Raw genomic sequence first — 26,353 nt, forward strand, 5'->3', positions numbered from 1 at the left:
CCAAAATCTTTTATTGTTTCATCAAATTTCTGGTTCCAACTTCTTGATGCTTGTTTTAGACCATAAATTGATCTCTGAAGCTTGCATACCTTATGCTCGCTTCCCATGGATGTGTACCCCTCAGGCTGCTTCATATAGATTTCTTCCTTAATGTCTCCATTAAGAAAAGCAGTCTTCACATCCATTTGCCATATCTCATAGTCATACCATGCAGCTATGGCAATCAGGATTCTTATGGACTTGAACATTGCAACTGGTGAAAAGGTTTCATCATAGTCAACTCCTTGCCTTTGAGTATAACCTTTCGCCACCAATCGCGCCTTGTAGGTCAATACCTTACCATCAGGCCCAAGCTTTCTTTTGTAGATCCATTTACACCCTATCGGAACAATTCCATCGGGAGGATCTACTAAAGACCAAACTTGGTTTGTATGCATCGAATCCAATTCTGACTGCATAGCTTCAAGCCATAAATTCGAATCCGCATCAGAAATTGCTTCCTTGAAGTTTCTTGGATCACATCCAATGTCGGGTTCATCTTGATCCCCTTCAAGAAGAAGACCATATCGAACTGGAGGTCTAGAAGTCCTTTCGGATCTTCTAGGTGCAGGCGTGTCCAGCAATGGTTCCTAAGGTGTAGGATCGTTATTTTGTATTTCGGGTTCTTCTCGAACTTCTTCGAGTTCCATCATCTCGCCTTTCTTATCCAATAAGAATTCCTTCTCCAAGAAGGTGGCATTCCTAGAAACAAACACCTTTGTTTCAGCAGGATAATAGAAATAATATCCGATTGAATTCTTCGGATACCCTACAAAATAACATAAGCTGGATCGACTATCCAACTTATCTCCCACTGTCCGCTTCACGTAAGCAGGACATCCCCAAATCCTCAAGTACGAATACTTAGGAGCTTTGCCATTCCATAACTCGTATGGTGTTTTGTCCACTGCTTTAGTGTGGACGTTGTTCAACAACAATACCGCCGTTTCAAGCGCATAGCCCCAAAACGAAGGTGGAAGCTCAGTGAAGCTCATCATAGATCGAACCATGTCCAACAAAGTTCGATTACGACGCTCCGATACACCATTAAGCTGTGGTGTCATAGGAGGAGTCCACTGAGAGAGAATCCCATTCTCTTTCAGATAGTCCAAAAACTCGGTACTCAAGTATTCTCCACCTCGATCCGATCGAAGTGCTTTAATACTTTTACCTAGCTTGTTTTCTACTTCAGCCTTGAATTCTTTGAACTTTTCAAATGCTTCAGACTTATATTTCATTAAATATAAATACCCATACCTTGAATAATCATCAGTAAAGGTAATGAAGTAGGTGTGGCCATGTTGAGTCCCTACTCTAAATGGACCACAAACATCTGTATGGATCAAATCCAACAGATTCTGACTACGCTCAGGTTTCCCCTTAAAAGGAGATTTAGTCATTTTTCCTTTTAGGCAGGATTCACAAGTAGGTAGAGAATTAATATCAGACATATCAAACATGCCCTCTCCCACTAGCTTGTTCATCCTCCTTGAGGAAATATGACCTAGCCTAGCATGCCAAAGGTTTGCCGGGTTTTGACTATCGATTTTCCTTTTGTTTGTTGTCGCCGGTTTATCAACATAATTCACTGGAACGTCTTTTAGTTTTAAGTTGTATAGATCGTTTTCAAGTTGTCCATTTCCAATTAAACATTCATTCTTGTAAATATTGCAAATCCCATTCACAAAATTGCAAGAATAACCATCTCTATCAAGCATAGAAATAGAAATAATGTTTTTAATTAAATCTGGCACAAATAAAACATCTCTTAACAATAATTTAAAACCGTTCTGCAAAGTCAAACAAACATCTCCAATGGCCGTAGCTTCAACTCTGGAACCATTCCCGAGCCTCAGCTGGGTCTCACCCATTCTAAGCCTGCGACTTCTTGTCATCACCTGCAAATCATTGCAAATGTGAGATCCACATCCGGTATCCAATACCCAAGAAGTTGTATTAAGTGACATGTTTATTTCAATATAGAACATACCCTTTGCAGTTCCCAACTGCTCAAGATATTCCTTGCAGTTGCGCTTCCAATGACCCGGCTTCTTGCAGTAATGGCAAACATCCTTGGATTTTCCATTGTTTGAAGCCTTTGTCTTTTGCTTCTTCTCGGGCTCAACTTTCTTGGGTGGGGTAGAACGTTTCTTGCCCTTCATACTTGGCCCCTTCTTCGCAGAAGATGAGGAGCCCACCAAGAAAGCTGGCTTATCCTTCTTAAGTGTGGATTCATATGTAACGAGCATATTGACCATCTCTTCAAGGGTGGCCTCTATCTTGTTCATATTAAAATTTATCACAAATCCATCAAATGAAGAAGGAAGAGACAGAAGCAATAAATCCACATTGAGTTCATGCTCCAACACCAAATCTAGGGTCGCCAACTTCTGTATGAGCCAAATCACTCGTACCCCATGATCACGGACCGAAGTCCCTTCACGCATGCGGCACGTCATCAACTCCTTAACAGTAGCGAACCTTTCAGCCCTCGACTGAGCCCCAAAAAGTTCCTTGAGTTGCGTGTGAATGTCAGCAGCATTCACCGTGTCCTCAAATCGCCTCTGGAGTTCATCAGACATCGAGGCTTGCATATAGCATTTGGTCTTGATGTCATGGTCACACCATGCATCAAGTTTGGCCAATTCCTCCGGACTTATGTCAGCTGGTGCTTCCTTCGGAGGTGCTTTCTCTAACACGTAGAGCATTTTCTCCGAAGTTAAGACAATCTTCAACTTCCGGAACCATTCCGTATAGTTGGCGCCAGTCAACTTGTTTTGTTCGAGGATCGAGAATAATGGATTTCGCGAATTCATTGTATGAAATACTGAAAAGAAAAACAGACATATATCAATGATTGTTTAACAATTTACTAAGACATAAAATAGGCGAATTTAATTTTATGAATCTCACTCCCACTATTTTAACGATTTCACCACCCTCTAGTGAAAACGGGAAACTTTTTCCTTAGTGAGAACATGGAGTCCAATTGACAAACTTATGGTCCCGAATAATATCAGCCAACCATAATTCTCAAAAGGTAGGGCCCAATTGCTTCCAAAGCAACCCCCATGTGTTTACCTCATGTCCAATAAGGGCCCAATAATATGACGCCGTTTAAAGTGACATGTCAAGATGACCCATCAATATTAAGTTGTGATGGACGGTCGCCATGTGGATCCCCCAATAATATGAGCCGATCCCATGGGAGTTCCACCCAACTTACAACATTTGTCGATCCAATGTACAGCTTTCCGACGGACGGGCCCCCCCAATAATATGAGCCGGACCGTATCCGCGGGTAGCGTCACATACATTGACCGTTGATGGAAGGTAGGAACATTTAAACAAATTTAAATTTCCTTTATTTATCTTGATATAAATTTTAAATCATATTTAAAATGAGGGATTTTTAATTATAAAAATATTTGTCTCATCATATTCATTTTATTGCATGCTTGCCGGATTCACGCAATTTATGTCTAAACATGCATACAATCATAATATCAAATATTATATAGGATGATCGATTCCATTTCTAATTGACCCGTGGTTGCCAATCACGGGTCTTAGTCCAATCCTAGGTAATATGCAGTATGCAATGCAATCCTATTACATGTGCTTCCAATTTACATTTCTTCAGTCTTTATTGTCTGCTGGGCCCACCGTCTTCAAATCTTGATCTCCCACTAAATCTAATGTATTTACAATAAATAACAATGACAAGTAGGGATACATTTTTAGGGGTGGGAACGGGCTATAAACCAAGCCCACTTTTATTACATATGACATTCATATCGGGCCATAAACCAGGCCCATTAATAAAACCAACAACAATAAAAACAAAATGTAAATTCCTAACATACACCTACAAAATTGGTCATGGCAATCGATCATCCTTATCCAATAACATTTAATTCAAAATTAATTTATTGAATAACATGCAGTGGCAATTCAAATTTAAACAAGATAAAATCATATTTTATATATAAAATCTCATTTCACATATAAAATCATATTTTATCTCTATATCAAATAAAATCATATTTTATCTATAAAATCCAATTTTACAAATAAAATCATATTTTACTCAATATATCATAAGATCATATCTTATCATCAATTGTACCAAAATAATTGATTTCAAAATTCAATTTACGGATAAAACATTAAAATTTTCCAAAAAATTCAAAATTTATCCAAAATCAATTTTAAAATTTACGGACTCGAACAATTCGATCCGAAATCTCGTGAACCAATCAAAAACAATTTTTGACCGGACCAAAAATAAAATTTTAACATATTAAAATTAATTTTTAATAAAAATATAATTTTTCCCGCGGGCCGCCCGGGACACTCCCGGGCCGGCCCGCACCCGGGGCGCGGGCCGGGGGCAGCCCGGCTGCCCCCTTAGGGCAGCGACTATCGCTGCCCTGGCGGCGCCTGGTGCCGCCGCTGGGCGACGCCGTGCGTCGCCCTGGGCGGCGCCGAGCGCCGCCCCTGGGCGGCGCTGTGCGCCGCTGGGCAGCGCCGAGCGCTGCCCTGCGCAGCGCACAGCGCTGCCCTGGGCGGCGCCGTGCGCCGCCCTGGGCGGCGACGGTCGCCGTCCTGGGCGGTGCCATGCGCCCCTTTTGGGCGGCGCCGTGCGCCGCCCGGGGCAGCAACAATTGCTGCCCCACCGGGCAGCGATCCAATCGCTGCCCGGGTTTTGCCCCGGAAAAAAAAAATTTTTTTATTTAAAAATATTTATTTTGTTTTCCAAAAACCGAGATTCAAAAATTTTGTACAATCGATTAATTTAATCGTTTGATCTGAGCAACCTGGCTCTGATACCACTGTTGGATAACTGGCGGTCAGATCAATCACAATTGATACCCGGTGCAGCGGAAGTTTAAAATTTTTATCATGGAACAATTCCATGGTGTGGGTATCAATCATTCAACGATTAAATTATTGTGTGTGTAAAATTCAAATAACAATTAATTAAATTTTACCTTCAATCTCGAATCGAGATTAATGGACACCACACAGATTTCTCTGCGCTTCTTGTATCTCCCAGGAACTGATGAACTCCTTCAATCAGGTCCACGAATGGGGTTTAAATCCCTCTGATAGATTGCACTAGAAAATCTATCAGAAGTTTTTCTGCGAAGAGATTAAACGAATCTGATTCGTTATTCCTGACTGCAATTCAAAAATCACAGACCGGAATTTTCTCTGACAGAGTTAAAGGGGGGCGGCCGAAAACTTGAGAGGAGGCTAGGGTTTATTTTCGAAAATCCTGTCTCTCAATAATGACCTGTTGTGTGTAATTTCTGTACTGCAATAACTTATTTATAATGCAGGCCACTAACACCTTAGGGCCCATTAGTCATAAGCTAGGCCCGACAAGCAAAGCCCGCACGTTCAGAAATTAATATAAAATTCATCGTGACTCCGATCGATGAACCAATTTCACCAATGTGCACAGAAACCATTTCTGCACATTTTAAAGTCAAAATAAATTTTCCTGAATCCGAATTCAGTGGTTTCCAAAAATGTCCATCCCTATGTCATTTTAGGAAATCCTACTCCCTAACTCTTATTTAAGAAGTCCAACTCCTTAGTTCATTAAATTTAACTCTTTAAATTTAACTATCTCAACGGGGATTAAAACTCCATTACACTGTGTGACCCTCAATGGTTCAGGGATACAGCTAGCCGTGGGCTCACAACTCCTTGTGACTCGGAACAACACTTTCCGACTTGCCCAACGAATCAAGGTAAAGCGCCTAGCAACATCGCCCCATGATTCCCTAGGTATCACTGATAGTGCCTACAAGAACCAGTAGATTTTGGTTAGCGTACAGTACGGTCCCTTCATCCATATATCCCGATCGAATCAACAACCATTGGTATATCGAGAGTCGCTCAAGATTCGATAACTATGCAATACATCTTGAAGATCAAATTAGTGACATCGCATGTGCTACTAAGAAACCATTTCTTAAATCACATCAAGTACTCTGGCCAGAGATTTGTCACACTAATATCTCCTCAGATCGCATAGGATATCCACACTCGCAAGTATGTGGTGAATCCTTGACAACAATGCATTGACTCCTATATGTGTCGTAACTGTACCCAATCTCGACACCTGATGACCCCCATAGAGTCGGTAAACGAGTCAAAGCACAGCACTAGCATATAGAGTCTCCATGATGTTTCAAGTCGTAAGGACTAATGGTGTACAACCAAAACCGCGGACTTTATCCACTCGATAAGTGATAACCACTTGGAAAGTCCGGATAGGGTAGTTCGATTATTCATCCTATGAATATCCATTTGCATGCTTCGAACATCTCCATGTTCCCTACCAATGAAACGTGGTACTCCGCATCGCAAATGCTAGTCTCAAACTCGAGCGATCCTTATCCTTATTATCGGACGGCTCAATCGACTAGGAACGGTTTTTAGAATATACAGTGACTATAAGATGTATTTCATGATAGACATCTCCATGTTCTACCACATCTTACATACACTATAGTATATTCAAGGTCTTTATCAAAACAACAATAGTATATCACAATATAACAATATGAAGTAATATAAAGTCATTGCCATAAAAGTGTAAATAATATTAAACAAAAGATTGTTTATACAAAGAGTCATCAAAGCCCATAGCCACACAGTTGGCTCACTGGGCACCCACTCTTACAAGGATATCTCGAACAGGACTTTCGTACTTCAAAACAGTTCAAGCTCTACCAACTCTAGGTCCACGCCTATAGTCTGCTCTACACTGCCAAATGATACTACTATCATTAAAGTGCTCTAAAAGCCTTAACTAAGCTATTGAATACTCCTAAATATTTATAGGAAGCAAAAGCTATACCTTCGTCCGTTAGTCCTTTGATGTCGATGCCTCCAGAACTTGGGCACAACTCTACTACGACTATCGAACGCCTCGAAGACTCCCGGGTCAAGCCTAGGAAGGCTAGAATAACTCGAATATGACTAGAGTAGAGAGGAAATCTGGAATTGGCAATTGAAAATGAATTCTCGGCCTTCTATTTATAGACAACGATCGGAGCTTCCGATCCTCGATCGGAACATTCGAATCTCAATCCGAACGTCCGATCCTGCCATCGGAGCTTCCGAAGATCCTGATCTGCCACATGTTAAAATATCACTTGTTGACTTCGGATAGTGGTGATCGGAGCTTCCGATCCTGATCGGAGCTTCCGATCTTGCAACACGTCATGCCTGACGTAATACCATCGGAGCTTCCGATCCTGTTCGGAGCTTCCGAACTCACCTTCGGAGCTTCCAAACTCACCTTCGGAGCTTCCGAACTCTATCCAAGTAATTATGATTAATTCCTTAATTACTGATTTTGGTTACGGGCTACTACATTCTCCCCCACTTAAGATATTTCATCTTCGAAATCAGATCTTAAGTACTGAGTGCAATACAGAAATCAGAAAAATTCTTTATTCAAATCAATCATTTACAGAGTTTGCAACTGAATACAACTTAAGAATGAAATCAAAACAACTCAGGATGGTCTTCACGCATCCTGTCCTCAAGCTCCCAAGTAGCTTCCTCAGTGCCTCGGCGTTGCCACTGAACTAAAACCAAAGGAATGAATTTGTTCCGTAAAACCTTATCCTTATAATCCAGGATACGAATAGGTTTCTCAACATAGGTCAAATCCTTGTTCACCTGAACCTCAGACCATTCCAGAATATGAGATTCATCCGCCACATACCGTCGCAACAGAGATACGTGGATCACGTCGTGAATACTGGATAGATGCGGTGGCAAAGCTAGCCGATAAGCCAAATCACCAATGCTCTCCAAGATCTCAAACAGACCGATAAACCTGGGAGATAACTTGCCCTTAAGGCCAAATCTGAGAATCTTGCGGAAAGGTGACACTCTCAGAAACACTTTCTCCCCGACATCGAACTACAAAGGTCTACGCTTGATATTAGCATAGCTGGCCTGACGATCCTGTGCAGTCTTAATCCATTTCTTGTTCTGATCAACAATGTCTATCGCCTGCTGGATAAACTCCGGTCCCTCAGCCTGTCTCTCCCCCACTTCTTCCCAGAAGAGTGGAGTACGACAACGTCGCCTGTACAACGCCTCAAAAGGTGCCATCCCAATACTAGTATGATAGCTGTTGTTGTACGCGAACTCGATCAATGGAAAATGATCCTGCCAGGCTGAACCAAAATCCATGATGCACGCTCTAAGCATATCATCCAAAGTACGGATAGTGCGCTCCGACTGAACATCAGTCTCCAGATGATAGGCAGTACTCAAATTGTGAGTAGTCCCCATCGCACGCTGAACACTCCCCCAGAATCTAGAAGTAAACCTGGGGTCCCGATCGCTGACAATGCTCACAGGCACTCCATGAAGTCGAACGATCTCCTGAATGTACAACCGAGCCATACGATCCACATTGTACTCTCGGCTATAGGCAATGAAATGCGCTGACTTGGTGAGTCGGTCCACCACAACCCAGATAGCATCACAGTTCCTCGGGGATACCGGCAAATGGGTCACAAAGTCCATTGTGATAAACTCCCATTTCCATTCAGGAATAGGCAGACTGTGAAGCAATCCTCCAGGTCGTCGGTGCTCTGCCTTGACCTGTTGACACACCAAACATCTCGAAACAAACTGATAAACACTGCGTTTCATTCTTTTTCACCTGAAACGAGTAAGTAGATCCTTGTACATCTTGTTGCTCCCAGGATGAATACTCAACTTAGTGCGATGTGCCTGAGACAAAATCTCCTCTCGCAACTCTTCATCCTGCGGAATCACAAGCCTACCGGACAAACACAGAAAGCCATCTGACTGATAATGAAATCCAGACGAGTTACCCTCGTTAGCTAGACGAGCTAAACGCTGGGTCTTCGAATCAGACATCTGAGCATCTCGGATCCACGAATTCAAAGCTGGCTCAGATAGTATCGCAAACATCTGAATATTCTGCATACCTTTCTTATGCTTGAAGGTATATCCTGAAGTACAACAGTCACTGATCGCACTAGATATCGAACAAGTCTGAAGTGCGGATAGTCGCACCTTGCGACTCAAGGCATCAGCGGTGAGATTAGCAGCTCCCGGATGATACTTAATCTCGCAATCATAGTCCTTAAGCAAGTCCATCCAACGTCTCTGCCTCATGTTCAACTCCGCCTGAGTGAACAAATACTTGAGACTCTTATGGTCGGTGAAGATCTCAAATTTCTCGCCATACAGATAATGACGCCAGATCTTCAAAGCGAACACAATGGCTGCTAACTCCAAATCGTGGACTGGGTAGTTGTCCTCGTGAAGCTTCAGCTGTCTAGAAGCGTATGCGATCACATGCCCATTCTGAGTCAGGACACAACCTAACCCCTGAAGAGAAGCATCCGTGTATACCACATACCCTCCAGATCCTGACGGTAATGCCAACACAGGCGCAGAAGTCAACCGCCGTCGAAGCTCATAGAAATTTTCCTCACACTCGGAGGACCAATCGAAATCCACACCCTTGCGGGTAAGCTGCGTCAAAGGTCAAGCTAGTTGAGAGAAGTTCAGAATGAAGAGACGATAATACCCTGCTAGACCCAGAAAACTACGGATCTCAGCAACTGTCGTCGGACGCGACCAATTAAGTACCGCTTCAATCTTGCTTGGATCAACAGATATCCCTTCCCTGGATATGATATGGCCAAGAAAAACCACTCGATCCATCCAAAACTCACACTTGCTCAGCTTGGCGCACAACTGCTCATCCCAAAGAGTCTATAGTACCAACCGCAAGTGAGAAACATGCTCTTCCATATTTACGCGAATACACCAAGATGTCGTCAATGAAGACCATGACAAACTTGTCCAAATACTCCCTGAAGACACGGTTCATCAAATCCATGAATATAGCCAGTACATTAGTCAAACCAAATGGCATCACTAGGAACTCATAATGCCCATAGCGAGTACGGAATGCAGTCTTGGCTACGTCCTGATCACGGACTCTCAACTGATGATACCCAGATCTCAAGTCAATCTTGGAGTAAACTGACGTGCCCTGCAACTGATCAAACAAGTCATCAATATGAGGCAACGGATACTTGTTCTTCACAGTGACTCGATTCAGCTGCCGATAGTCAATGCACAACCGCATCGACCCATCCTTCTTCTTTACAAAGAGAACAGGAGCTCCCCAAGGAGATACACTAGGACGAATGTACCCCTTTTCCAAAAGATCCTGTAGCTGATTCTTCAATTCACGCATCTCTGACGGAGCCAGACGATACGGTGCTCGAGAAATAGGTGATGTACCCGGCATCAACTCTATGCCAAACTCGACTTCCCTAACAGGAGGAAAACCCGGAATCTCATCAGGAAATACATCTGGAAATTCATCCACAATAGGAATGCTTTCTATCCCAATACTCTCAGCGGACAAATCAATTGCATAGATAAGGTAGCCTTCCCCGCCAGACTCTAGAGCTCGACAGGCTCTCAAAGCTGATACCAAAGGCATCGGGGATCGCGCTTCCTCACCATAGAAAAACCAGCTCTCACTCCCCTCTGGATGAAAGCGTACTAATCTCTGATAGCAGTCCACTGAAGCTCGATAGGTAGTCAACATATTTATTCCCAGAATGCAATCAAAGTCGTCCATCGCCAGGACCATGAGATTCGCTAACAGAATGTTCCCTTCGAACTCTAAAGGGCAACCCATCACTAGACGCCTAGCCAAAGCAGATTGGCCCGTCGGAGTAGAAACAGACATCGCTACGTCTAGTGCAATGCATGGTAAATTATGCCTCTTAACAAAACATGCAGAAATGAAGGAATGAGATGCACCAGTGTCAATAAGTACAAGAGCAAGTATACCATAAAGCAAAAATGTACCTGCGATGACTTTCTCATTATCCTCCACTGCCTGATCATGCCTCAAGGCAAACACCTGGCCAAAAGCTCGTGGCCTCAAATGAGAACTCCCAGCAGGCTGTCCCTATGACCTCTGCTGAACGGTGGCCTGAGAACCAGATCCTGAACCAGAACCAGAACCGCCTCCCCGAGACAGTGGATAATCCCTCCGGATATGCCCAGTCTCTCCACAACGAAAACAAGCTCCAGAAGCTCTGCGGCACTTGTTGGATGGATGGTTCTTCCCACAGTGATCACACTTGTCCTTCTTACCAAAACGGACAACACCAGCAGAGCCAGAGGAAGAAGTAGATCCAGACTTCTTGAAAGATTGGGCACGAGGACCCAAAGAACTAGCAGGTCTCAACTGAGAGAAAGACCTGTTCCGCCGAATGCTGTCCTCTGCCTGGTGACAACGGCTCACCAAACCCTCGTAGGACATATCGTCACCAACAGCCACACGGTCATGGATCTCAGGGTTAAGGCCCTGAAGGAACAGATTATACTTCATCCCAGAGCTGTCAGCAATCTCGAGGCAATAGGATAGCAGATCAAAGAACTTCTGCTGATACTCATCAATAGACATGGCTCCCTGTCGCAAACTCAGAAGCTCGCCTGCCTTCGACTGACGGAGTGCAGGAGGAAAATACAGCTTCTGAAAAGCTGTGCGGAACTCGGCCCAGGTGGCCACTCCTCTCGCCGCAACAAAAGGTGCAGAAGTAAACCTCCACCACCTACGCGCACGTCCATCCAGAAGATAACCCAGGGTCTCCATCTTCTGCTCCTCGGTGCATTGGAAAGTCTGAAAAGTCATCTCCTGCGGTCTAACCAGTTCTCCGCATCCTCCGGAGACTCACCTCCAACTAAGGGCTTAGGACCCATATCTAAGAATCGACGCACAGTGAAATGCTCGTCGTCATGATGACGATGATGCCGTTCTCGACGATGCTCTCGGTCGGCATCACGCCAACGCCCACCAATACTGCCATGAGAACTCTGGTCATCACGATCTGCAATCTACAAAAATACCTCATGATGAGACTAAATCCCAAGAATACTTTTGCATGCTCTGATACCATAAATGTAGTGACCCTTACCCGGATCACCTACTAACAGAACTTAGGCATGAAATTAACTTAATTAAACAGATATCAGAATAAAACTGCAGAAATCATAAACATTATACAATCCCAAGTAAAGGAATATGTAATTTATCCAATTAATATACAACCAAATCGAATAGCTGTATCAACCTCAAAACAACAGAAATAAAACCTAGACGAAGCTCCAGCTGGTCAACTGAAAGAGTGGGTGCCCGGTGAGCCAACTTGTGGCTAAGGGCTTTGATGACTCTATGTATAAACAATCTTTTGTTTAATATAATTTACACTTTTATAAAGGAGTTTACTTTATCTTTCTTCATATTGTTATATTATGATATACTATTGTTGTTTTGATAAAGACCTTGAATATACTATAGTGTATGTAAGATGTGGTAGTACATGGGGATGACTATCATGAAACACATCTTATAGTCACTGTATATTCTAAACAGTTCCTAGTCGATTGAGCCGTCTGTTAATAAGGATAAGGATCGCTCGAGATTGAGACTAGCATTTGCGATGCCGAGTACCACGTTTCATTGGTATGGAACATAGAGATGTTCAAGATGCATTGCATAGTTATCGAATCTCGAACGACTCTCGATTTACCAATGGTTGTCGATTCGATTGGGATATATGGATGAAGGGACCGTAGTGTATGCTAACCAAAATCTATTGGTTCTTGCAGGCACTATCAGTGATACCTAGGGAATCATGGGGCGATGTTGCTAGGCGCTCTTACCATGATTCGATGGGCAAGTTGGAAATTGTTGTTCCGAGTCACAAGGAGTTGTGATCCCACGGCTAGCTGTATCCCTGAACCATTGAGGGTCACACAAGTAATGGATTTTTAATTCCCGTTGAGATAGTTAAATTAAAAGAGTTAAATTTAATGAACAAAGAAGTGAGACTTCTTATTTAAGAGTAGAGGAGTAAGATTTCCTAAAATGACATAGGGATGGGCATTTTTGGAAACCACTGAATTCGGATTCAGAAAATTTATCTTGACTTTAAAAGGTGCAGAAATGGTTTCTGTGCACATTGGTGAAATTGGTTTATCAATCTGAGTCACGATGAATTTTATATTAATTTCTGAACATGCGGGCTTTGCTTGTCAGCTTGAACTTATGACTAATGGGCCCTAAGCTGTTAGCAGCCCACATTATAAATAAGTTATTGCAGTACAGAAATTACACAACAGAGGCTCACAAAATATTTTCGAAAACCCTGGTTTTTCTAACAGTGGCCGCCGCCCCCTCCCTATCTGTTCTGAAAATTCCAGCCTGTGAATTTTGAATTTGCAGTCTGTTTTAGCGGATCAAATTCGTTAATTCTCTTCGTAGAAACTTCTGATAGATTTTCTAGTGCAATCTATCAGAGGGATTAAATTTCCGTTCATGGACCTGATTGAAGAATTGTTCGTCCAACAGTTCCTGGGATATACAACAAGAGCAGAGTAATCTTTTGGTGTCCATAATCTCGTTTCGAGATTGGAGGTAAAAATTTAATTGTGATTTAATTTTTACACGCACAATTTAATCGTAAAGTTTTGATACCCATTATGGAATCGTTCCATATAAAATTTTTTAAACTTCCGCTGCACCGGGTATCAATTCTGATTGATCTGATCACAGTTCTCCAACAGTGGTATCAGAGCCAGGTTGCTCAGATCAAGCGATTAAATTAATCGATTATACAAAAATTTTTAAGCCTCGGTTTTTGAAACAAAATAAATTTTTTTAAATAAATTTTTTTTTTCCGGGCAAAACACGGGCAGCGATTGGATCGCTGCCCGGGGGGGGGGGCAGCGGGTCGCTGCCCTAGGGGCAGCGACGGGCTGCCCGGCCCGAGCCCCTTTGGGGCGCGGGCAGCCCGGGAGCGTCCCGGGCGGCCCGCGAAAATTAATTTTTAATTTTAAAATTAAAATTTTAATATGTTAAAATTCTATTTTTGGTCCGATCGAAAATTGTTTTTGATTGGTCCACGAGGCGTCGGATCGAATTGTTCGAGTCCGAAAATTTTAAAATTGATTTTTGGATAAATTTGAATTTTTGGAAAATTTATAAATTTTATCCGTTAAATCAGATTTTATGAAATTAATTATTTTTGGTACAATTGATGATAAGATATGATCTTATGGAAATATTGAGTAAAATATGATTTTATGTATAAAATTGGATTTTATATGTAAAATATGATTTTATTTGATAAAAAGATAAAATATGATTTTGTATGTAAAATAAGATTTTATATATGGAATATGATTTTATCATTTTAAATTTAATTGCCATTGCATGTTATCCAATAAATTAATTTTGAATTAAATATTATTGGATAAGGATGATCGATTGCCATGACCAATTTTGTAGGTGTATGTTAGGAATTTACATTTGTTTTTATTGTTGTTGGATTTATTAATGGGCCTGGTTTATGGCCCAATATGAATTGTTCATATGTAATAAAAGTGGGTCTGGTTTATGGCCCGTTCCCACCCCTTAAAATGTATCCCCTACTTGTCATAGTTATTTATTGTAAATACATTAGACTTAGTGGGAGATGAAGATTTGAAGACGGAGGTGGGCCCAGCAGACAATAAAGACTGAAGAAATGTAAATCGAAAGCTCAATGTAATAGGATTGCATTGCATACCTGCATATTACCTAGGATTGGACTAAGACTCGTGATTGGCAACCACGGGTCGATTAGAAATGGAATCGATCATCCTATATAATATATGATATTATCGTTGTATACATGTTTTAGACTAAATTGTATGAATCCCGCAAGCATACAAATTATAAATGATGAGACAAATTTTCAAAATTAAAATCCCTCATTTTAAATATGATTTAAAATTGATATCAAGATAAATAAAGGAAATTTAAAATTGTTTAAATGTTCCTACCTTCCATCAACGATCAATGTATGAGATGCTACCCGCGGATACGGTCCGGCTCATATTATTGGGGGGGCCCGTTCGTCGGAAAGCTGTACATTGGATCGAAAAATGTTGTAAGTTGGGTGGAACTCCCATGGGATCGGCTCATATTATTGGGGGATCCACATGGCGACCGTCCATCACAACTTAATATTGATGGGTCATCTTGACATGTCACAATAAACGACATCATATTATTGGGCCCTTATTGGACATGAGGTAAAAACGTGTAGGTTGCTTTGGAAGCAATTGGGCTCTACCTTTTAAAAATTATGGTTGGCTGATATTATTCGGGACCATAGTTTGTCAATTGGACTCCATGTTCCCACTAAGGAAAACAGTTTCCCGTTTTCACTAGAGGGTAGTGAAATCGTTAAAATAGTGGGAGTGAGATTCATAAAATAAATTTTCGCCTATTTTATGTCTTATTAAATTAATTAAACAATCACTGATAATTGTCTGTTTCTTTTCAGTATTTCATAAAGATGAATTCGCGCAATCCACTATTCTCTATTCTCGAACAAAATAAACTAACTGGCGCAAACTATACGGAATGGTTCCGTAAGTTGAAGATTGTCTTGACCTCGGAGAAGATGCTCTACGTGTTAGAAAAATCTCCTCCGAAGGAAGCACCAGCTGACATAAGTCCGGAAGAGTTGGCCAAACTTGATAAATGGTGGGACCATGATATCAAGGCCAAATGCTATATGCAAGCTTCGATGTCTGATGAACTCCAGAGGCGATTTGAGGATACCGTGAATGCTGCTGACATTCACGTACAACTCAAGGAACTTTTTGGGGCTCAATCGAGAGCTGAAAGGTTCGCTACTGTAAAAGAGCTAATGACGTGTCGCATGCGTGAAGGGACTTCGGTCCGTGATCATGGGGTACGAGTGATTTGGCTCATACAGAAGTTGGTAACGCTTGATTTGGTGTTGGAGCATGAACTCAACGTGGACTTATTACTTCTCTCTCTTCCTTCTTCGTTTGACGGATTTGTGGTGAATTTCAATATGAACAAGATAGAGGCCTCCCTTGAAGAGATGGTCAATATGCTTGTAACATATGAAGCCACTTTAAAGAAGGATAAACCGGTTCTTTTGGCAGGCTCCTCTTCCTCTGCTAAGAAGGGGCCAAGTACAAAGGGTAAGAAACGTTCTGCTCCACCCAAGAAAACCAGACCCGAGAAGAAGAACAAGACAAAGGCTTCAAACATGGAAAAGTCCAAGGATGTTTGCCATCAATGCAAGAAACCTGGTCATTGGAAACGTAACTGCAAGGAATATCTAGAGCAGTTGCGAACTGCGAAGGGTATGTTCTATATTGAAATAAATGTTTCACTTAATACTACTTCTTGGGTATTGGATACCGGATGTGGATCTCACATTTGCAATGATTTGCAGGTGATGACAAGAAGTCGCAAGCTTAGAATGGGTGAGACCCAGCTGAGGCTCGGAAATGGTTCTAGAGTTGAAGCCAAAGCTGTGGGAGACGTTTATTTAATTTTGCAGAACGATTTTAAGTTACTTTTGAGAGATGTTTTATTTGTTCCAGATTTGATTAAAAACATTATTTCTGTTTCTATGCTTGATAGAGATGGTTTTTCTTGCAATTTTGTGAATGTTTGATTGGAAATGGACAACTCGTAAGGACATTCTTAAGTACTTACGAAGGACTAAGAATATGTTCATGGTATATGGAGGAAGAGAACTGAAATTGGAAGGCTATACCGACTCTAGCTTCCAAAGTGACGTGGATGACTCGAAGTCAACCTCTGGATTTGTGTTCATGCTCAATGGCGGTGCTGTCTCTTGGAAGAGTTCCAAGCAGGACACCACAGCGGATTCCACCACTGAGGCAGAATACATTGCGGCATCAGCTGCTGCTAAAGAGGCCATTTGGATGAGGAATTTCGTCCAAGAGTTGGGCGTCATTCCTGAAGTTGTTGGTCCAGTCCCGGTGTACTGTGACAACACGGGTGCCGTTGCTCAGGCAAAGGAACCAAGGTCTCATCAAAGATCCAAACACGTACTGAGGAAATACCACATCATCCGGGAGATCGTGGAAAGAGGAGACATCACTGTCGAGAGAGTGGCCTCTGCAGACAATATCGCTGATCCACTTACTAAGCCCTTGCCAGGACCATTATTTGACAAACATCGCGAAGCAATGGGTCTACGTAGTATGACTAGTTGGCTATAGGGCAAGTGGGAGATTGAAAGAGTGGGTGCCTGGTGAGCCAACTTGTGGTTAAGGGCTTTGATGACTCTATGTATAAACAATCTTTTGCTTAATATAATTTACACTTTTATAAAGGCGTTTACTTTATCTGTCTTCATATTGTTATATTGTGATATACTATTGTTGTTTTGATAAAGACCTTGAATATACTATAGTGTATGTAAGATGTGGTAGTACATGGGGATGACTATCATGAAACACATCTTATAGTCACTGTATATTCTAAACAGTTCCTAGTCGATTGAGCCGTCCGTTAATAAGGATAAGGATAACTCGAGATTGAGACTAGCATTTGCGATGCCGAGTACCACGTTTCATTGGTATGGAACATAGAGATGTTCAAAGCATGCAAATGGATATTCATACGATGAATGATCGAATTACCCTATCCGGACTTTCCAAGTGGTTATCACTTATCGAGTGGATAAAGTCCGCGATTTTGGTTATACACCATTAGTCCTTACTACTTAAAACATCATTGAGACTCTATATGCTAGTACTGTGCTTTGACTCGTTTACCGACTCTATTGGGGTCATCAGGTGTCAGGATTGGGTACAGTTATGACACATATAGGAGTCGATGCTTTGTTGTCAAGGATTCACCACATACTTGAGAGTGTGGATATCCTATGCAATCTGAGGAGATATTAGTGTGACGAATCTCTGGCCAGAGTACATGATGTGTTTTAAGAAATGGTTTGTTAGTAGCACATGCGATGTCACTATTTGATCTTCAAGATGCATTGCATAGTTATCGAATCTCGAACGACTCTCGATTTACCAATGGTTGTTGATTCGATCGGGATATATGGATGAAGGGACCGTACTGTACGCTAACCAAAATCTATTGGTTCTTGCAGGCACTATCAGTGATACCTAGGGAATCATGGGGCGATGTTGCTAGGCGCTCTTACCATGATTCGATGGGCAAGTCGGAAATTGTTGTTCCGAGTCACAAGGAGTTGTGAGCCCACGGCTAGCTGTATCCCTGAACCATTGAGGGTCACACAAGTAATGAATTTTTAATCCCCATTGAGATAGTTAAATTTAAAGAGTTAAATTTAATGAACAAAGAAGTGGGACTTCTTATTTAAGAGTAGAGGAGTAAGATTTCCTAAAATGACATAGGGATGGGCATTTTTGGAAAGCACTGAATTCGGATTGAAAAAATTTATCTTGACTTTAAAAGGTGCAGAAATGGTTTCTGTGCACATTGGTGAAATTGGTTTATCAATCTGAGTCACGATGAATTTTATATTAATTTCTGAACATGCGGGCTTTGCTTGTCAGGCTTGAACTTATGACTAATGGGCCCTAAGCTGTTAGCAGCCCACATTATAAATAAGTTATTGCAGTATAGAAATTACACAACAGAGGCTCACAAAATATTTTCGAAAACCCTGGTTTTTCTAACAGTGGCCGCCGCCCCCTCCCTCTCTGTTCTGAAAATTCCAGCCTGTGAATTTTGAATTTGCAGTCTGGTTTAACGGATCAAATTCGTTAATTCTCTTCGTAGAAACTTCTGATAGATTTTCTAGTACAATCTATCAGAGGGATTAAATTTCCGTTCGTGGACCTGATTGAAGAATTGTTCGTCCATCAGTTTCTGGGATATACAACAAGAGCAGAGTAATCTGTTGGTGTCCATAATCTCGTTTCGAGATTGGAGGTAAAAATTTAATTGTGATTTAATTTTTACACGCACAATTTAATCCTAAAGTTTTGATACCCATTATGGAATCGTTCCATATAAAAATTTTTAAACTTCCGCTACACCGGGTATCAATTCTGATTGATCTGATCACAGTTCTCCAACATCAACCACTGACTAGCCCCTCTTGGATCCACCCGCCTCGTCCAATCGCAAACCTGCCCCATGGAATAGGGTGTCCAAAAACCCAGAGTACGAGACGTGATCATAAAACGCTCAGTACGAGAGTATGAGTATACATGCATGCAAAGTGAACTCCCTATAAACTCGAGGTCAAGGATCAGATAACAAAGACAGACCTGGCCCTGGTATGTAGCACGCTGTGCCGTCGCTTTAGGAGGTGGCTCCCATACCATAATACAAGTGGATATGCCGGACCCAAATCGATGGAAGTCCAACCACTAACAGGATAGGAAAAAACCCTACTAACAGACATCTCGAAGGAGATAGCTCAGTATGCAAATGAATGCAGCATAAAACAATGACATATAAACCATGCAGTCACATAATACATGCATACTCAGTCAGGATATCTCGAACAGTACTTTCGTACCTCAAAACAGTGCAAGCTCTACCAACTCTAGGTCCACGCCTATAGTCTGCTCTACACTGCCAAATGATACTACTATCATTAAAGTGCTCTAAAAGCCTTAACTAAGATATTGCATACTCCTAAATATTTATAGGAAGCAAAAGCTATACCTTCGTCCGTCGTTAGCCCTTTGATGTCGATGCCTCCAGACCTTGGGCACAACTCTGATACGACTATCGAACGCCTCGACGACTCCCGGGTCAAGTCTAGGAAGGCTAGAACAACTCGAATACGACTAGAGTAGAGAAGAAATCCGGAATTGGCAATTGAAAATGAATTCTAGGCCTTCTATTTATAGACAACGATCGGAGCTTCCGATCCTCGATCGGAACGTCCGATCCTGCCATCGGAGCTTTCAAAGATCCTGATCTGCCACGTGTCAAAATATCACTTGTTGACTTCGGATAGGGGTGATCGGAGCTTCCGATCCTGCATCGGAGCTTCTGATCCTGCATCGGAGCTTCCGATCCTGTTCGGAGCTTCCGAACTCACCTTCGGAGCTTCCAAACTCTATCCAAGTAATTATGATTAATTTATTAATTACTGATTTTGGTTACGGGCTACTACACCGATCTACGCCATTTCTGCACCAAAATGCTCCCATGAGCTAAAGAAATGCTCCCGACAACTCAAAGAATCGATTACTAGCTTTAGAACCAACAAAAAAGAGCTAAAATCGTGAAAATCTTGGCGAATAAGATGATGAATAGTACCTTCTCAAAATTTGTCTGTTCATTGCCAATTTCCCGGCGATCAAACCATTGGATTTTCAATTTATTTATACCAATAGATTTGTCTTGATCTTGGCTACAATCTGACCGTTCGGATCTTTGATCGGAGCTCCGTTCAATGGCCGGAAAAATAAAAAAACGTGGACTGCTACAGTACCGGTCGGGAATTTCGAAAAATTAGGAAAAAATCTTAACTTTGTATTTTCTTTTCTGATGCTTCAACGCGTGTTTTCTATTTATAGTAACCCGATATTTTTGGGTCTCGGAATAATTTATTTGATACTCAAATGGTAAAATTTAGTCCTAAATCTGATATTTTCAGGTACACACAATCCACATTTATTAATACCATTTCTGAAATTATTGATTTTTACCAGTCAATTGGACTCATAATTTTTCAAAATTAATTACTAAGTCCAACTTAGACTCTGACCAGTCAAATCGGTTAAATATTATTCCAAATTAATTTATCTGGCATAAATAATTATTTTTATTTCAATATCTCAAAAATACTAGATATCTCGAAATAGTCAAACTCATTGATTAATTGACACGAGTATTTTGTAAATACACTCTATAATCTCATTAGCAATAATAATTATTTCATCAACTCAATAATTATTTTAATTCCTAATTAATTCGATAATTAAATTTTTGGGGCGTTACAGATTATATCTTTCATGCAAGCTAAGCAGTTGGTGCATGATGGATGTGAGACATTTTTATCCAGTATATCTTTGACAGAATTGCCAGCACATCCAGATATTTCAGATGTGGACGTTGTCAGAGATTTTGAGGATCTGTTTCCAGACGATGTTGCAGGTATTCCGCCTGATAGAGAAGTAGAGTTCTCGATTGACTTGGTACCGGATACTGTGCCAATCTCTAAGGCACCGTATAGATTGGCTCCTACAGAAATGAAAGTACTGAAAGAGAAGATTCAAGAGTTGCTTTATTAGGGATTCATACGCCCTAGTTTCTCTCCGTGGGGCGCACGAGTCCTCTTTGTGAAAAATAAGGATGGAAGCCTAAGGTTGTGCATTGATTACCGAGGGCTGAATGGAGTGACGGTAAAGAACAAATACCCGTTTCCTAGAATTGAGGATCTCTTTGATTAGTTGCAAGGAGCCTCCGTATTTTCGAAGATTGATCTTCGCTCCAGTTATCACCAGTTGAAGGTGAAGGAGTCAGATGTGTTCAAGATAGCATTTAGGACTCGTTATGGCCACTACAAGTTCCTTGTGATGCCGTTCGGAATAACGAACGCGCCCGCGGTCTTCATGGATCTTATGAACCGCATGTTCCAGCCGTACTTGGACCAGTTTGTCATCATTTTCATTGATGACATCCTTATTTACTCGAAGGATAGAGAGGAGCATTCGCAGCATTTGAAGACAGTTCTTGAGGTACTCCGAGAGCAAAAGTTGTTTGCCAAGTTTGAGAAATGTGAGTTTTGGTTGGACAGAGTAGCATTCTTGGGCCATATTATTTCCAAGAGTGGAGTAGAAGTGGATCCTTCCAAGGTTCAGGCAATGAAGGAGTGGTCTATACCTAGAAACGCATCGGAGATTCGCAGTTTTCTCGGATTGGTCGGTTACTATAGAAAATTTATCAAGGGCTTTTGTCAATTGTTGTTCCCTTGATAGCATTGACCAATAAGAATGCTAAGTTTGTTTGGGGGCCAGAGTGTCAAAAGAGCTTTGATGTGTTGAAAGAAGCTCTTACGATGGCACCAGTATTAGCTATGCCTTCAGGAGAGGGAGATTTTGTGGTTTACACTAATGATTCCAAGTTGGGACTTGGGGCAGTGCTTATGCAGCAAGATAGGGTCATTGCTTATGCTTCTAGGCAGTTGAAGGAGCATGAGAAGAACTACCCTACTCATGATTTGGAGTTAGCAGTAGTGGTGTTCGCTCTTAAGATTTGGAGACACTATCTCTATGGAGAGAAGTGTAAGATATTCACCGACCATAAAAGCCTCAAGTACTTCTTCACCCAGAAGGAGTTGAATATGAGGCAGCGGAGATGGTTAGAGTTGATGAAAGACTACGACTGCGACATTAGTTACCATCCGGGTAAGGCTAATGTCGTTGCAGATGCATTGAGTAGAAAGACAGCACTGATTGCCTCTTTGACGGTGTCTAGACCGTTGCAGATGAGATTCAAAGATTCGGACTAGAGTTCTATGCCGATAGTAGAGCTCCTAGATTGTCAGCCTTGTCAGTGCAAACTACGTTGTTTGACCGTATCAGAGTTGCTCAAGCAGTTGATGAGCAGTTGAGAAAGTGGAGACAGAGAGACGATGAGAGAGGCCGCAGTTTGTATTTAGTAATGGACGGGATCGTGAGGTTCAGAGGTAGACTTTGGGTGCCCGCAGGTGATTCTCTGCAAGTTACTATCATGGAAGAGACGCATACATCACCGTACTCTATCCACCCAGGTAGTACGAAGATGTATTGAGATCTTCAGCAGTTGTACTGGTGGCCGGGTATGAAGCGCGATATCGGCCGATTTGTGTCAGAGTGTCTGACATGTCAGCAGGTCAAAGCAGAACATCAGAGACCTGCAGGATTTCTTAATCCACTCCCTATTCCCGAGTGGAAATGGGAGAATATTACCATGGATTTTGTTGTTGGCTTGCCAAGAACAGTGAGAGTTTCGAATGCAATTTGGGTTATTGTCGACCGTCTTACTAAGTCGGCGCATTTTTTGCCAGTAAGGACGAATTTCTCTATGACTCAGTATGAGGAGTTGTATATCCGGGAGATATTCATACTACATGGTATCCCTGTTTCCATAGTGTCTGATAGAGATCCGCGGTTTACTTCGACTTTTTGGAAGAGTCTTCATTCAGCTTTGGGGACGAAGCTTTTGTTTAGCACTTCCTTTCACCCACAGACGGATGGACAGTCCGAGAGGGTGATTCAGATTCTAGAGGACCTTTTGAGAGCCTGTGTTATTGACTTCCATGATAGTTGGGAGTCGAGGTTGCCGTTGGTGGAATTTGCTTATAACAAAAACTATCAGGCCGCCATTGGTACGGCGCCTTATGAGGCACTCTATGGGAGACCGTGTAGATCACCGATATTATGGACCGAGATTGGTGAGAGGTCAGAGTTGGGATCCGAGATTGTTCAGCATACTGCCGAGGTTGTAGCCAAGATCCGATAGGATGAGGACTGCACAGAGTAGGCAGAAGAGTTATGCTGATCACCGGAGGAGAGACTTGGAGTTCACCGAGTAGCTCCTATGAAGGATGTAATGAGATTCGAGAAGAAAGGAAAACTGGCATCGAGGTTCATAGGACCCTTCGAGATTTTGGACAGAGTAGGGGCATTGGCTTATAGGGTGGCTTTGCCTTCTAACCTTAATGGAGTTCATAACGTCTTCCATGTATCGATGCTGAGAAAGTACGTCTCGAATCCGTCCCATGTGCTTAGCATGGAACCTCTTCAGTTACCTCCTCACATGACGTATGAGGAGAGGCCCATCCATATTTTGGATAGACAGGAGAGGAGACTCCGTAACAAGTCGATTCCTATGATCAAAGTGAGATGACAGAACCATTCAGAGGAAGAGGCCACTTGGGAAGCAGATGCAGATATCAGGACTCGTTATCCAGAACTTTTTGGTAAGTCTTAATTCGAGGACGAAATTCCATATTAGGGAGGGAGGAATTCTGACGCCTATAATTTCTTAATTTAAGTTTTATGCCTAAATTAGTCTTTAATATTTATAATTTTAATTATTTTAATTTTTTGTGTTAATTGGTTAAATATTATATTTTTCCCGCGCATTAGAATCTATTATTTTTAAATTTTGCAAAAATTAGTATTTTATTTCCGGTTTAGTAAAACCAAATTTAATATTTTTAAATTAGTATTTTTAATCTAGTATTTTTATTTAGTGCGATTTAATTTATAGTTCTAATTGTTAGTGAGGTTTAGCACTTTTTAAAAGTGTGCTTCATTTTATTTTTTATTTTTTTGAAATTTCCAACACTCTAAACTTTTTCTAGGGTTACCTATTCTAGCACTTGGACTCAAGGATTAAATCCTAGCCACACGCCCTCATTCACTTAAAAACTCATGCACACACACACACACTCAAACACACACAAGCCGATTTTCTTAGCCTGCTTTCCAAGTAAGAAATTTATTTCTTCAAATCTTCTTCCTGGCTCTTCAATCTTCGATTATCATGTCCGGCAAATCGATCCTAGGCTAGCTGGTCGAGGTTTGGAGCTCCTTCCCAGCTCGATTCCAGCTCAATCGAGCAACGCCCTTCATCAGCTCGTCCGGCCGCAAGCTTCCCCATCTTTTTTTTATTTCTTGTTCTTCGAATTCCTTAGCTAGGCTAGGATATGCTTCTTCTTTTCCCCTTGTAGATTAGTATATATATTGTGTGTATTGTATTCTATGGAATTTTTCGAAATACACTTACACCTTATTTCCCTGTTTTTCGGTCATTGCACTTGCACAGATTTGATTTCTTCTCGTTAGTCTTGCTGGAAAAATTATATTGTTTGATGGGTTTTGGAATGGTTATGAACTTGTAACATGATTATATTTATGCCTTGATTTCTCGATAATTTCCAGAATTTCATGTTCTTATGATGTCAAAATTTTTAGAAAATTTTGCTAATCATGTAAATGCTTGGTTCGGTCGGTTGTGTTATTGGTGATGAGTTGGATGGTGATTTAGAGATACCATGGTTGATATGTAGTTTACATGGTAGTGTTTAGGATGGGAAAGTTAGCTCGTAGGATTGGCATTGAGGCTTTTCGAATGGGGAGGAAATTTTTGGGCTCGGTTTGAGGTGGCTGGAGGCTGCCATGTTGGGCTAAGTTTGAGCAGATTATGGGCGGGTTATAGGTGCCGTAAATGAACCTAAGTGCAGATCTTGACCCTAACTTTGAGGATTGGAACTTGGGAGTCACGTAGTTAAGTATTTGGTTGAGAGTAAAGGGGCAAGGTTGAGCAGAATTTTGGAAGTGCTTGGGATGTAAAGAGGCCATTTTAAAACAGGGTTTAAACTCGGGTTTTGGGTTAAGGGCTCGGGTTTAGAATCGGTCTAGGATGTTAGGAATACGTCATTTCAAGTGGGAAGTAAGTCGGTTAAGTTTTGGTCGAGTTCGAAGCGCTTGGATGGATAGGTGCGTGCAGAATTTTGTGGAATAGGGGCTGCTACAGGGAAATCTGACTTTCATAAAATGGTTTCTTGGGAAATAAAATATGAGGATGATTTCTTAAGTTAATTCTAAGTGTTAGGAAGTTGTGGTTTTGAGCGGAACCATTTTTTAGTGAGAATTGAGTAAGTTATGAATTTTACGGGCAAACCGCTCAATTTGTCTTTAAGCGCTACGTTATGGTTTAGTATTTTTTTCATCCTTTGGTTTGACTCCTAAATCACCATCCCGATCATCCATGTGTGAGTCATGTGCATGATTATTGATACATATTTACATTTACGTCATATTCGCATATGCATGCTAAGTCCATATTCAAGTATGAAAGGAAAATATTTTTTTAGGAACAAAGTGAGATGATTGCGACTATAGAAAGTATGGGTTTGGACGAGTTAGGAGACGTTCTGACTTCCCTTACAAAAATTTAAGGGTTTGGAAGAGTTGGGAGAAATCCTGGCTTCCCTTACCAAGTATGGGTTTGGACGAGTTCGGAGAAATCCTGGCTTCCCTTACCAAGTATAGGCAAGACGAGTTGGGTGTTATCCTGACTTCCTTGTGGCATAGTGCACTGCAGCCATGATCATGATCAAAATCACAGAGTCACAATTCAAGGATCTAAGTTCAAATATTAATGTCTACGTTTCCGTACAGTTTACTCAGTTATATTGTTTATGTTTGACTTAGTCATGCATATTTTTCATCCATATTCAAGTTATTTATTCAGAAATCATTTATTTAAGTTTCAGGGCACAAAAATATATTTTTATTACAAGTTATTTTCAATCTGCCTGTGCTTGTATTTATATAGTATTCGTTATCCCCCCATATTCTTGCTGAGTCTTTTAGGCTCACTACACTCTTTTGTTTTCAGGTGATGATT

General features: G+C 41.4%; 1 protein-coding gene across 1 annotated transcript in view; it reads left to right on the forward strand.

The window, feature by feature from the left end:
• LOC140861016 (uncharacterized) overlaps window positions 1-23,455 on the forward strand; it is a 35,908-nt gene extending 12,453 nt beyond the window's left edge. The window contains exons 3-8 of the mRNA XM_073264017.1: window positions 20,953-21,207; window positions 21,649-21,730; window positions 21,931-22,112; window positions 22,430-22,675; window positions 22,826-22,999; window positions 23,183-23,455. Of these exons, the coding sequence (XP_073120118.1) occupies window positions 20,953-21,207; window positions 21,649-21,730; window positions 21,931-22,112; window positions 22,430-22,675; window positions 22,826-22,999; window positions 23,183-23,455 (1,212 nt within the window). The remainder of the gene's footprint in view (window positions 1-20,952; window positions 21,208-21,648; window positions 21,731-21,930; window positions 22,113-22,429; window positions 22,676-22,825; window positions 23,000-23,182) is intronic.
• Window positions 23,456-26,353: the final 2,898 nt, after the last annotated feature.

The sequence above is a fragment of the Henckelia pumila genome, chromosome 4, assembly GCF_033568475.1.
Source record: "Henckelia pumila isolate YLH828 chromosome 4, ASM3356847v2, whole genome shotgun sequence".
NCBI classification, from domain to species: Eukaryota; Viridiplantae; Streptophyta; class Magnoliopsida; order Lamiales; family Gesneriaceae; genus Henckelia; species Henckelia pumila.